At 54.6% G+C, this 12,275-nt stretch overlaps 1 protein-coding gene across 1 annotated transcript; it reads left to right on the forward strand.

Annotated features, from left to right (window-relative positions):
- The first annotated feature begins 3,106 nt into the window (after nucleotides 1-3,106).
- HPX (hemopexin) lies at nucleotides 3,107-10,140 on the forward strand. The gene is made up of 10 exons (XM_029058700.1): nucleotides 3,107-3,294; nucleotides 4,722-4,786; nucleotides 4,977-5,048; nucleotides 5,232-5,374; nucleotides 6,212-6,365; nucleotides 6,464-6,676; nucleotides 7,549-7,662; nucleotides 8,142-8,272; nucleotides 8,373-8,535; nucleotides 9,780-10,140. The coding sequence occupies exons 1-10, from the start codon at nucleotides 3,122-3,124 to the stop codon at nucleotides 10,004-10,006; spliced, it is 1,455 nt and encodes a 484-aa protein (XP_028914533.1). The 5' UTR covers nucleotides 3,107-3,121; the 3' UTR covers nucleotides 10,007-10,140.
- Nucleotides 10,141-12,275: the final 2,135 nt, after the last annotated feature.

Raw genomic sequence — 12,275 nt, forward strand, 5'->3', positions numbered from 1 at the left:
ATGGTATTTAAGTGCTTACTCTGTGTCAAGCACCGTTCTAAGCACTGGGTTATAAACAAAAGCTAATCAGGTTGGACATAGTCCCTGTCCCAAATAGGGCTCACACTTGTAATCCCCATTTTACACTGAGGTGCAGAGAAGTCAAGTAACTTGTCCAAGCTCACACAACAGATAAGTGGCAGAGCCAGGATTAGAACCCAGTTTTTCTGACTCCTAGGCCCAAACTCATTCCACTAGGCCACATTGCTTGTCGCTGCAAATGGTACTGGCTGTGGCTAAAAGCCTTTGCCTTAGGTGTTCCTAGTGTGCTTATTCTGTGTGGACTGCAGATTCAAAATCGTGTATATGCCTTGGGTATACGCCTTCAGAGTCCAGTGGTCAGCACCTAGCCTTTTATGCCCAGCATCCTCCAACAGACTGAACAGGATCAACCCTACTACTCAGATCTTTAATTTTGGTACCTAATTGTGGTACTTATTAAGTGTTTACTGTGGCCAAGGACTATACTAAGCACTGGGATAAACACAAGATAATCAGGTTGGTTCTGGTCCCTGACCCTCATGGGGCTCACGGTGGGAGGAAGAACAGGCGTCGTGAGGAAGCTGAGGCACAGAGAGAAGTTAAGCAACTTATCCAAGGTCACACAGCAGGCAGTTGGCGGACTCGGGATTAGGACCCACGTCCTCTGACTCCGAGGTCAATCGATCGATCGATGATATTTATAGAGTGCTTACTATGTGCGGAGTACGGTACTAAGCGCTTGGGAGAGTACACTACAACAGAATTAGCGAATATGTTCGCCGCCCATTACGAGGGCCGCGCTTTTTCCACGATGCCATGCTGCTTCTCTACTCCAGTGACGATGGAGGAATTTAATTAAATGCCTCTCTCCCCCTAGGCCGTAAGCTCCTTGGGCAGTAATCGTATCTATCGACTCAGTCGTACCGTACTCTATCAAGCATTTGGAATAGTGCTCTGCACATAGTAAATGCTCAATAAATGCTATCGATTGATTGATAAAGGGTCAAATAAGACACCTTCAATGCTGACTGTGCCTTCACATAGAAAACTTGCGGTCTGGGTGAACCCAGGGCACCCATGCAGAGTTGCTTGCTGCCAGCGCCCGGGTTTGATGATACCAAACTCTTCTTTTTAAAAGTTGAAAACACCACAGTTCTGCTCTAGGTGGTGTATGGGAAAGATCACATTTACTGTGCCCCGAATGGATTCTGGTTTAACAATACTTTATAGCCGGTCCGGGAGGATTCTGGCAAGGAGCTGCTGAGCAATAGAGAGGAGTTAGATGCCTGCAATTTTCACTCCGGGAAACCCTTGCCCTTTTCGGAACTGAGGGTGGCCGCTTGGGAAGCCCGGCGGGGAGGCCATCAGATCCCAGTGGAATCCTGCTCTTCGTGGTTCCAGCAGGGAGGCCATCTGATCCCAGTGGGATTCTGGTCTTTGTGGTTCCAGAAGGGCACCGATTTCCCCAAAATCGGTCGGAGCAAAAGCCACGGCTTCAGAGGCCGGCAGGAGTCTCAACATCCCATCCCTGGGTCCAGCCAGATGGCTGGGGCTTGAGGGGAGCCAAGCTGGACCCGGTGGGCGGGGATCGCGAGTGGAGACGTGACAGTGCCTTGGTTCCCTCATCTGGAAAATGGGGATTAGGATTCATTCAATTCAATAGTACTTATTGAGCACTTACTTTGTGCAGAGCATTGTACTAAGCGCTTGGAATGTATAATTCAGCAACAGATAGTCCCTGTGATTAAGATTAACTTGTATCTATCCCAGCGCTTAGTTCAGTGCGTGGCACATAATAAACTCTTAAGTAATTGTGGTATTTGTTAATATGAGCCAGTCACTGTACTAAGCGCTGGAGTGAATACAAGAAAATTGGGTTGGACACAGTCCCTGACCGACATGGGGCTCCCAGTCTGAACCCCCATTTTCCAGATGAGGTGTGGAAAAGTGAAGTGACTTGCCCAAAATTACACAGTGGACAACTGATGGAGCCGGGATTAGAATCCAGGTCCTTCTAATTCAGTTAGTCAGTTGAATTGAGCACTTACTGTGTGCAGCCCACTGTACTAAGCCTTTGGGAGAGTACAATAAAGCAGACACGTTCCCTGCTCACAGAATGCTTACAGTCATATTTATTGAACGCTTACTGTGTGCAGAGCACTGTATTAAGCCCTTGGGAGAATACAATATAAACTCACAATGAGCTTACAGTCTAGAGGCCCATGCTCCTAGGTCCGGGCTCTATCCACTAGGCAATGGTGCTTCTCACTTAACAAATACCCTAAGAAAACGTGGTTTCCATCTTGAGCTTGGAGGTGGTGGGGGCGGAGTGTTTTGGTCAGAGAAAAACCTGGAGACCGGTGCCGTCGGAGCTGGAACTGAAAAGGTGGTCAGCCGCTGGGCACCGGAACTTGGATAAGCGAGGTGAGTTTAGCCGGGAGGACGATCATCACCAGTCGCCCCCAGCACTCTGGTGGAATGATGTGAGGGAGGCCGGTCCAGCCGTTGACTAGATGAGAACTGGGAAGCTGGCCTAGGTGTCGGCTCTTCATGAGACCTGGTGCCCATCGTGACTGGGCACAGGTTTGTAGGAGAAGCTGGCCAACCGTGCCAAGTGGTTGGAGACAGACGGGATAGGGAGGGACTCTATGAGCCAGGGCGGGATTGACCAAATGGGTCATTCTGCTCCCTGTTACCTCCGGTCCGGCCTGTGGCACCCAGGCCCAAGGCTGGGGTCAGTGTGAAGTCATTTCCTGGCTTTGGCCTTGGATGTTGCCTTTTGTTTGCTCTGATGAAATCTACCCCATACAGCCAAATGCCAGTGCCCGGCAGGGGTGGGGGAAAAGCACGGGAGTAGCTGTTCCGGGCAGAGAGAGCAGATGGCAGTGGGGAAGAGGGAAAAGGAAGGGGCAGCTGTTCCGGGCAGAGAGAGGGAGGAATCCTGGGGGGCGGGGACGGCCGTAGAAATAGGCTTGCAGAAAACCCCAAGCTAGGCAGGGAGTTGGTGGGGGGTGGAGGGGGTCCATCGCTGACCAAGGAAGGGTTAAAGGGAGGAGCCGGAAGGAGGGAGGCGGGGAGGGACAGTGGCAGGGGTTGGGGGATGGGGGGTTGTTCCAGGTCGTGCCAAGCTGATGTAATCACTGGCTTCAGCCTACATATAGGGCCGAAGTCCTCCACGCCATCAGTCTACCGGACTCAGCGAGCGTCCAGCATGATGGTGACTTTGCTGGGAGTCATGGGCCTGTGCTGGACACTGGCTCTGGCCCATCCACTGTGAGTAGTACTGTACCCCGGGGGTCGGGGGTCAGGCTTTGTCTCCCTTCAGGTCAGGAAGGGGAGCCGGGAGATTGGGCAGTGGGAGGAAAGGGGGCTAGGGGGTCTGGAGTAGCTGAGCAGAGAGAAGATTTGGGGACGGGGCAAGGGGCTAAGGGGAGCCAGGGTAGGTGCGGAGGGAAGCTTGCAGAAGGTAGAGTCTTGGCTCCCCAGCCTGGGAATGGGCCGTTTCTCCCGCCCTTCCAGCGGCAGAGCTGGCGGCGAGGAACCAAGCTTAGACAGCAGGACGAGGCTGGTGAGCTTGGATAGACGAAGCGTATCCTGCAGAGGGATGGGGACGAGGGGGAACCTGACTGGGGACAGGACCTAGCCAGATCGAACTGTACCTACCCACAACTCGGTCCCGGTGGTATGGGAGCCATCTCCTGGCCCGAGGGGGACGGCCCTGGGCCGGGCGGAGGGGCCCGTTGGCTGCGATCGGTGAACAGTGGAGGTCGGTGACCATTTGGGCTAAGGCGCCTAACAAGGTCAGTTCCCGTCCCCCCCCCCCGCCCCCCGATCCCAGGCTTCCAGGTCAGGTCAGTCTTATGCTTGCTCTTGGTCACCCCTTGCCAACCGGGCTTGGGGGCCAGAGGGGCCGGAGGAGCGGGACTTCCGTTCCAAGAGGCGGATCAGTGCAGGCTCTTACATGGGCTCCCCCTGGCCCAGCCTGGATTGGACGCTTGATCGGGAGACAGGGAAGGGGTCCTGAACAGAGGAGCCCTCTGGCCCTCCCTAGCCCCGCTTATCGCCTCTGGACCTCCTACAAGATCAGTGCTGCGGCCGCCGTCACTAATATTACTCCTGCCGCTACTGTTATTCATTCAGTGGTCTTTATTGAGCGCTTAATGTGCGCAGAGCACTGTACTGAGTGCTTGGGAAAGTACGATACATCAATAAAGAGAGACAATCCCTGCTTACTACTGGTACTTCTAGAGAAGCAGCGTGGCACAAGCTAATCACCTGGTATCCACCACCCCCCAGCGCTTAGATCGGTGCTTGGCACATAGTAAGCACTTAACAAATGCCATTATTTTTATTATTACTTCTGCCATGGCGGCTATTTCTAATATTGCCGCTACTAATAATATCACTAATATATCGACCGTTACGATGTTACCGCTGCTATTACTAACGCTCCTCTACCTCTCCTCCGCCTCCTTCTTCTTCTGCTCTTCCTATTACTACCTCTCCCTAATCTCCGTAGCTCAGCCCCTCCCGTTCTCTTGGGAGGGAAGAGGTGGTGAGGGAGAAGGGCTGGTGGGGACTTCCAGCCGTGACGTCCAGGTGGTCAGGGTACCTCGTAGTGTGGTGTCTGGGCGGTGGCTGGATTAGGACCGGGGACGGGGCGGAAGGGAATTGTCTCTGCGGGCTTTTTCCTCCCACAGAGCCTCCACCGCCCCTCCTGGAGCCGATGGAGCCCCCAGGACAGAGCTGCACCCCGATGAGATCGGTGAGGAAGGGGGAGGCCGCTCACTGCGGCCCTCTCCGGGTCCCCCGTCTCCGTCCCTGTCTCTCTAGCCCTTCAGCCCCCTTGGGGCTACCCATCCTTGGCTTCTGCTTTGAGTCCCCGCCTCCCCATCTCCATAACCCGTTCCCCTCTCCTGACCCCCGAACCCCAATCTGTCCCCTGACGTTCCCAGGACGCTGCTCGGAAGACTGGGGCTTCGATGCGGTCACCCTGGATGAGTCGGGGACCATGATGTACTTCAGAGGTATGGTGGATCCCAGTGAGGGGGGTTTAGGGGGAAGTCTAGGCGCTGGCAGGAGTCAATGAGGAGGAATGGGGGGCCTAAATCATCTTTGGGGGCGGAGGAGGGGGTCTGGAAAGGGTGGGTGTCTCTGCAGTGGGTCCTGGGAGGCCCAGCTGGACCGGCTCTTATCCCACCTTTCCCCAGGGGAGTCCGTATGGAAGAGCCACGGTGGTGCCCGGGAACTGGTGAACGCCACTTGGCCGGAGGTGGGCGGTCACGTGGACGCTGCCTTCCGCCTGCACCACCTGGAGCGACCCAAAGCCCACGACAATGTCTACCTCATCCGGGTACCGGGGCAGCGGCAGGGTGGGGAGGGGACGAGACTGGCGGGGGGGGCACCCTGGAGGGGGTAGATACAGAAGAGCAGGGTTCACCTCTGCACTGGGATTCTCTTTTGCCCCACCTCTTTCCTAACTCACTGGGACTCTTTTGGCCTGGGATTCGGGGTGGCAAAGACATCTCAGGATGCCCTCTACCTCCCTTGACCAACCTGTGATTGTTATTATATTTTATAATTATAATATTAACAACAACAATAATAATGCAGTCCTCTAGACTGTAAACTCAGTATGGGTAGGGAATACAAATGATGGTATTCGTTAAGCACTTATTATGTGCCAAGCACTGTCTGCTAATTCTGTTGTATCGTACTCTCCCAAGTACTTAGTACAGTGCTCTGCACATAGTAAGCACTCAAGAAATACCATTGATTAATTGCTGTATTTATTAAGCATTTACTATCTGCCAAGCACTGTACTAAGCACTGGGGTAGCAACGAGATAATCAAGTTGGACGTAGCCTAAATAAGGAGGAGAACAGGTACAGAATCCTCATTTTCAGAAGGGGAAACTGAGGTACTGAGAAGCTAAGCGACTTGCCCGAGGTCACACACCCGGCAAGCGGCAGAGATGGGATCGAGACCCAGGTCACCCGACTCACAGACCTGCGCTCTTTCTCCTAGGCCATGTTAGTTCTCCATGAATCAGTCGATATTTATGGAGGGACTACCGTGTGCACAGCACTGTGCTCAGCAGTTGGGAGAGTTTGACAGACCTATTGGGGTGATCCCTGCCCTCAGGGAGCTCGTATCTTTGTCATTTTCTTCCCCGTGCCCGTGCGGTCAGGGTGAGAACGTCTGGGTGTATGAAAAGGGGCAGCTCAAGAAGGGCTACCCCCGCCTCGTCTCCGAAGAGTTCCCGGGCATCCCCACCCCGCTGGACGCCGCCATGGAGTGCCACCCGGGAGAGTGCAGGGCCGAGGGCGTCCTCTTCTTCCAGGGTACGTGGCGGCCGGGGGGTGGGGGGAGCGTGGGAGGCTGGGTGGGGGCAGGGGGCGGGCCCTGGCTGACCGGGGCCCATCCGCGTCGGGGGTTGCAGGCCGGCGGACCTGGTTCCTAGAGCTCGCCTCGGGCACGGTGAAGGAGCGGACCTGGCCCAGCGTGGGCAACTGCACGGCCGCCGTGCGTTGGCTGGGCCGCTACTACTGCTTCCAGGGCGGCCGCTTTTTGCGCTTCGATCCCGTCTCCGGTGAGGTCCCCCCTCACTACCCCCTGCTCCTCCGCGACTACTTCATACACTGCCCGGGCAGAGGTGAGCACCTCCTCATTGCCCCTCTCTGAGCCCCCGGCCAGACCTCCTCCCTCAGCGCCCCCTTCCCAAGTCCATTTCCCACTGCACCCCCTCCACTGCCCTTCCCCAGCCCTCCTCCTCTAATACTCCTCCCCAGCCTTCCTTCCTTCCTTCCTCCCCAGCCCCTTCCTTCCTTCCTTCCTTCCTGCCTGCCTTCCTTCCTTCCTTCCTTCCTTCCTTCCTTCCTTCCTTCCTTCCTTCCTTCCTTCCTTCCTTCCTTCCTTCCTTCCTTCCTTCCTTCCTTCCTTCCTTCCTTCCTTCCTTCCTTCCTTCCTTAGCGCTTACTGTGTGCAGAGCACTGTACTGAGCTCTTGATAGAACATAAGACAACAATAAGTGGACACATCCCCCGCCCACAGTGAGTTTACAGTCTAGAGGGAGAGACGGACATTAATATAAATGAATAAGTTTACAGATATGGACGTAAGTGGTGTGGGGCTGCGAGGGGGGTGATGAATAAAGGGAGTGAGTCAGGGTGATGCAGAAGGGAGTGGGAGAAGAGGAAAGGGGGGTTTAGTCAGGGGAGGCCTCTTGGAGGAGATGAAGACCTCTCCTCTCCAGCCCGCTTCCCGTTGTCCCCCAGTCCTAGCCCCAAATCCAAAGGTCGAGTCCACAACCCTGCTGTCCTGTCCTTCATATCTGGTGTGTGTTTACATCCCTATCGCCAAGCTCTGCCTCAGGTGACTTCCTGCCCACCGCCCCATCAGCATCCCCTCTCCCCTACTCCAACCCCCCGCCTCTGTCCCTGCCCTCTCTGCCCTCTCCCTTCAGGCTCTGCCCCCAGCCCTGCCCCTAATGGATCATGCTCCCCCTGCCCCGTGGCTTTCCTGCAGGGCACGGCCACGGGGCCCACCGGAACAGCTCGCAGCCTCAAGACGATCGCTGCAGCAACCTCACCTTCTCGGCCTTTCTCTCGGACGACTCCGGGCGTATCTACGCCTTCAACGGTGAGCGACCGGGCCCCGGAGGCCCAACCCCCTCCTCGACCCCTTCCCGCCATCCCCCCTCACTCCCTCTCCAACCCTGAGAAGCAGAGCTAGGGCATGGGCTGGGGAGTCAGAAGAACCTGGGTTCTAATCCCGGCTCCACCACAAGTCTGTTGTGTGACCTTGGGCAAGTCGCTTCATTTCTCTGCACCTCAGTTACTTGGTCTGTAAAACGGAGATTAAGAGTGTGAGCCCCATGTGGGACAGAGTCCGTGTCCAGTCAGATTAACTTATGTCTACCCCAGTACATAGAAAGCGCTTGGCACACACTAAGTGCTTAACAAGTAGCATAATTATTATTATCATTATTAATAATAATGATAATAATAATAATAACCCTTCCTCCTGACCTCAGACAACTCCCCGCAGCATTTCGATCCCTCCCCGTCCACCCTTCTCCTTGATCCCCCTCTGACCAGTCCGGGGTTTGGTCCCCACAGGGTTCAGGTATTGGCGAGTGGACTCGCACCGGGACGGCTGGCACGCCTGGCCCATCAGCCACCAGTGGCCCGAGGTCCAGGGTCCAGTGGACGCGGCCTTCAGCTGGGAGGGGAAGGTGTACCTGATTCAGGTGGGGCAGAGGGCAGTCTGTGATGGGGGGTGGGGCCCAGGGGTAGGGGGTTTGGGTCAGACTCTTGTTAACTCTCCCATCCTCTCCCATCCTCTCTCAGGGCTCCAACGTATACATCTACGGGGGAAGGGCAGGCTTCACCCTGGTCTCCGGCTACCCCCGACGGCTGAGCAAGGAACTGGGCAACCCTGGTGACAAGACATTGGACGAGGTGGATGCCACCTTCACCTGCCCCAGATCTTCCAAGCTGTACCTCATTTCCGGTCAGTAGCAGCTGGGGTTGCAGGGCGGGGATGGGGGTGGATGACTGGGAACCAGGGGAAAAGCAGAGGGGAGGCTGGGGGAAGGTTGGATAGACATCCAAATTGCTTCGAGAAGCAGCGTGGCTCAGTGGAAAGAGTCCGGGCTTGGGAGTCAGAGGTCGTAGGTTCGAATCTGGGCTCCGCCACTTGCCGGCTGTGTGACTTTGGGCAAGTCCCTTAACTTCTCTGTGCCTCAGTTACCTCATCTGTAAAATGGGGATTAAAACTGTGAGCCCCACATGGGACAACCTGATCACCTTGTATCCCCCCAGCGCTTAGAAGAGTGCTTTGCACATAGTGAGAGCTTAACAAATGCCACCATTATTATTACCACGTGAATACAATCACTCATCCTGTCCCACTTGGAGCACGGCATCATCCTCCTTGCTGACCTCTCAGCCTCCTGACTCTCGCCACGCCAGTCCATACTTCACTCTGCGGCCCAAATCATTTTTCTACAGAAATGCTCAGGACAGGTCTCCCCTCTCCTCAAGGAACTTCAGTGGCTGCCTATCCATCGCTGCACCAGACAAAAACTCCTCACCACTGGCTTTTAAGCAGTCAATCACCTCGCCCCCTCCCATCTCACCTCACTACTCTCTTACTACAACCCAGCCCACGCACCGTGCTTCTCTAACGCTAACCTTCTCATTGTGCCTCGATCTCATCTATCTCACCGCCGATCCCACGCCCACGTCCCGCCTCTGACCCGGAACGCCCTCCCTCCTCAAATCCGACAGATAATTACTCTCCTCCGCTTCAAAACCTACTTGAGGGCCCATCTCCTCCAAGAAGCCTTCCCTGACGCCTCCCCCCTTTCCTTTCTCCCACTCCCTTCTGCGTCTCCCTGACTTGCTTCCTTTGTTCGTCCCCCCGTCCCAGCCCCACAGCGCTTATATACATAGCTGTAATTTATTTAATTTATATTAATGTCCGTCTCCTCCCCTCTAGACTGTAAACTCGTTGTGGGTAGGGATCGTGTCTATCGTTGTATTGTACTCTCCCAAGCGCTTAGTACCTTGCTCTACACACAGTAAGCGCTCAGTAAATACGAGTGAATGAATCAGTCGGAACTGGGGAGGGTTGGAGGGATGAGGAACCCCGGAACTCCAGAAGGGAGGGAGGACGCTGGGGCTGGGTTTGGGGGATTCTTTGAATTTGGGGTTGGGGGAGGTCTCATGAGATCTCTCGTCTGTGGCCGCCAGGATCCCACATGTGGGTCAAGGACCTGGCCCAGGGCCCCAAGGACTCTTGGAAGGAGCTCTTCTTCCCTCATGACCACGTGGACGGCGCCCTGTGTACAGCTCATGGCCTCTACCTCATCCAAGGTCCCAACTTGTACCGCTACGGGGGCCCAGAGGAGCTCACGCCATCCGGCATCCCTCCGAAACCCCACAGTCTGGCCACTACCCTCCTGGGTTGTGCCCACTGACCACCCAAGAGACCCCTTCTCCCCTCCCTTCTAATCCCCAGCTCATTTCCCCTCCCCGCTACGTCGTGCTCCTCGGAGCTCCGGTGTTCGGTCTGTGCAGCTGTGGCAATAAATCATTCAGCTCTCTGGTCTTACGGCTGCCCCTCCGGGACTGGTTGACGGGGTGACGGGAGGCGGGGGGAATCGGTTAATGAGGCCGGCGTGTGCGCTCATGACAACTTACACACTGGACAGAGTCGGCGCGTTTCAATTTTCGTTGTTCAAGAAATCGTCGAAAACCTGGGGTCTCCTCGATCGAGACCCCAGTGGCCTCTCTCATCACCCGAACCCACATCTCCCCCGTCATTTCCCAGAAGAATTTATCAGTATCGACATCGCCAGTATCTATTAAACGTGATCTATATGTAAACAAGCATCTCCCGGGTCAAAGATACCGTAGCTCATCCTCCCTTTGTGCTGAGCACCTTACTGGACTTCTGTTAGGTGCAGAGCACTGTGCTGAGTGCCTGGGGAACATGAAGGAGCCTAAGGAGGGAGGCTGTGGGCAGATATTGACGAGGAGGTAGCGTGCACTCGATAAATGGAGAAGACACAGTCCCTGACCTCGAGGAGCTCGGAGCTTACTGAAAACGGGGTTTGGCAGTGGCGGGGTGGAAAAACTTATAGCTGCTAGATGTGGTGTGGGGAGGAGGTGCTGGGTTCTGGCTCTCCAGGTTGGTGGTCATTTTCACCCCTCGACAGGGAGGCACCCTGCCTAATTTCCTTTTTTTTTTTAATATGGTAGGCGTTAAGCGCTTACTGGGTGCCAGACACTTACTGAACGCCGAGATAGATCCAACTTAATCGGGTTGGAAACGGTCCCTGTCCCACTTGATTCTATTTATTGCCATTGTTCTTGTCTGTCCGTCTCCCCCGATTAGACTGTAAGCCCTTCAAAGGGCAGGGACTGCCTCTGTTACCGATTTGTCCATTCCAAGCGCTTAGTACGGTGCTCTGCACATAGTAAGCGCTCAATAAATACTATTGAATGAATGAATGAACTTGGGGCTCACAGCCTCACTCCCCATTTTGCAGGTGAGGTAGCTGAGGCCCAGAGGGTTAAGAGACTTGCCCAAGGTCACACAGCAGAGAGGGGTGCAGCTGAGAATAATCATAATTATGGTATTTGTTAAGCGCTTACTGTGTGCCAAGGACTGTCCTAAGCGCTGGGGGAGATACAGGTAACCGGGTTGTCCCCCATGGGGTTCACAGTCTTAATCCCCATTTTACAGATGAGGGAACTGAGGCCCAGAGAAGTGAAGTGACTTGCCCAAGGTCACACAGCAGACGAGTGGAGAAGCCAGGTCCTCTGACTCCCAGGCCCGTGCTCTATCCACTAGGCCACCCTGCTTCTAGTTAATGGTGATGATTCATTCAATAGTATTTTCATTCAATAGTATTTATTGAGCGCTTACTATGTGCAGAGCACTGTACTAAGCGCTTGGAACGAACAAGTCGGCAACAGATAGAGACGGTCCCTGCCGTTTGACGGGCTTACAGTCTGTGAAGCGCTTACTATGTGCCGAGCACTGTTCTAAGCACAGGGGGAGATACAACTACTTGTTTTGTTGTCTGTCTCCCCCTTTTAGACTATGAGCCCGTCGTTGGGCAGGGATTGTCTCTCTCTGTTGCCGAACTCTACATTCCAAGCGCTTAGTCCGGTGCTCTGCACACAGTAAGCGCTCAGTAAATACGATTGAATGAATGGAAGGTCATCAGGTTGTCCCCCGTGGGGCTCCCCGACTTCATCCCGGCTCCGCCACTTGCCGGCTGTGTGAGTTTGGGCAAGTCACTTGACTTCTCTGGGCCTTGCTTCCCTCCTCTGGAAAATGGGGATTGAAGACTGTGAGGCCCCACGGGGGACAACCTGATCACCTTGTATCTCCTCCATTGCTGAGAACAGTGCTCTGCACATAGTAAGCACTTAACAAATGTCATCATGTTTACTGTTGCTATCCCCCTTTTACAGATGAGGGGACTGAGGCCCAGAGAAGTGAAGTAACAATAATAATAATAATAACGGTGGTATTTATTAAGCGCTTACTATGTGTCAAGCACTGTTCTAAACACTGGGGTAGATACAAGGTCATCAGGTTGTACCACGCGGGGCTCACAGTCTTCATCCCCATTTTCCAGATGAGGTCACTGAGGCACCTAGAAGTGAAGTGGCAATCATCATCATCATAATGTTGGTATTGGTTAAGTGCTTACTATGTGCCAAGCACTGTTC

Source organism: Ornithorhynchus anatinus, chromosome 2 (assembly GCF_004115215.2).
Source record: "Ornithorhynchus anatinus isolate Pmale09 chromosome 2, mOrnAna1.pri.v4, whole genome shotgun sequence".
NCBI classification, from domain to species: domain Eukaryota; kingdom Metazoa; phylum Chordata; class Mammalia; order Monotremata; family Ornithorhynchidae; genus Ornithorhynchus; species Ornithorhynchus anatinus.

Bases quoted from the DNA above. Each gene is read 5' to 3' on its own strand.
- HPX (XM_029058700.1), top strand. From the start codon at position 3,122: ATGGGGGGTTGTTCCAGGTCGTGCCAAGCTGATGTAATCACTGGCTTC. The intron at 6,677-7,548 runs GTGAGCACCTCC...GCTTTCCTGCAG, and splicing joins CATACACTGCCCGGGCAGAG to GGCACGGCCACGGGGCCCAC. The intron at 8,536-9,779 runs GTCAGTAGCAGC...TGTGGCCGCCAG, and splicing joins CAAGCTGTACCTCATTTCCG to GATCCCACATGTGGGTCAAG.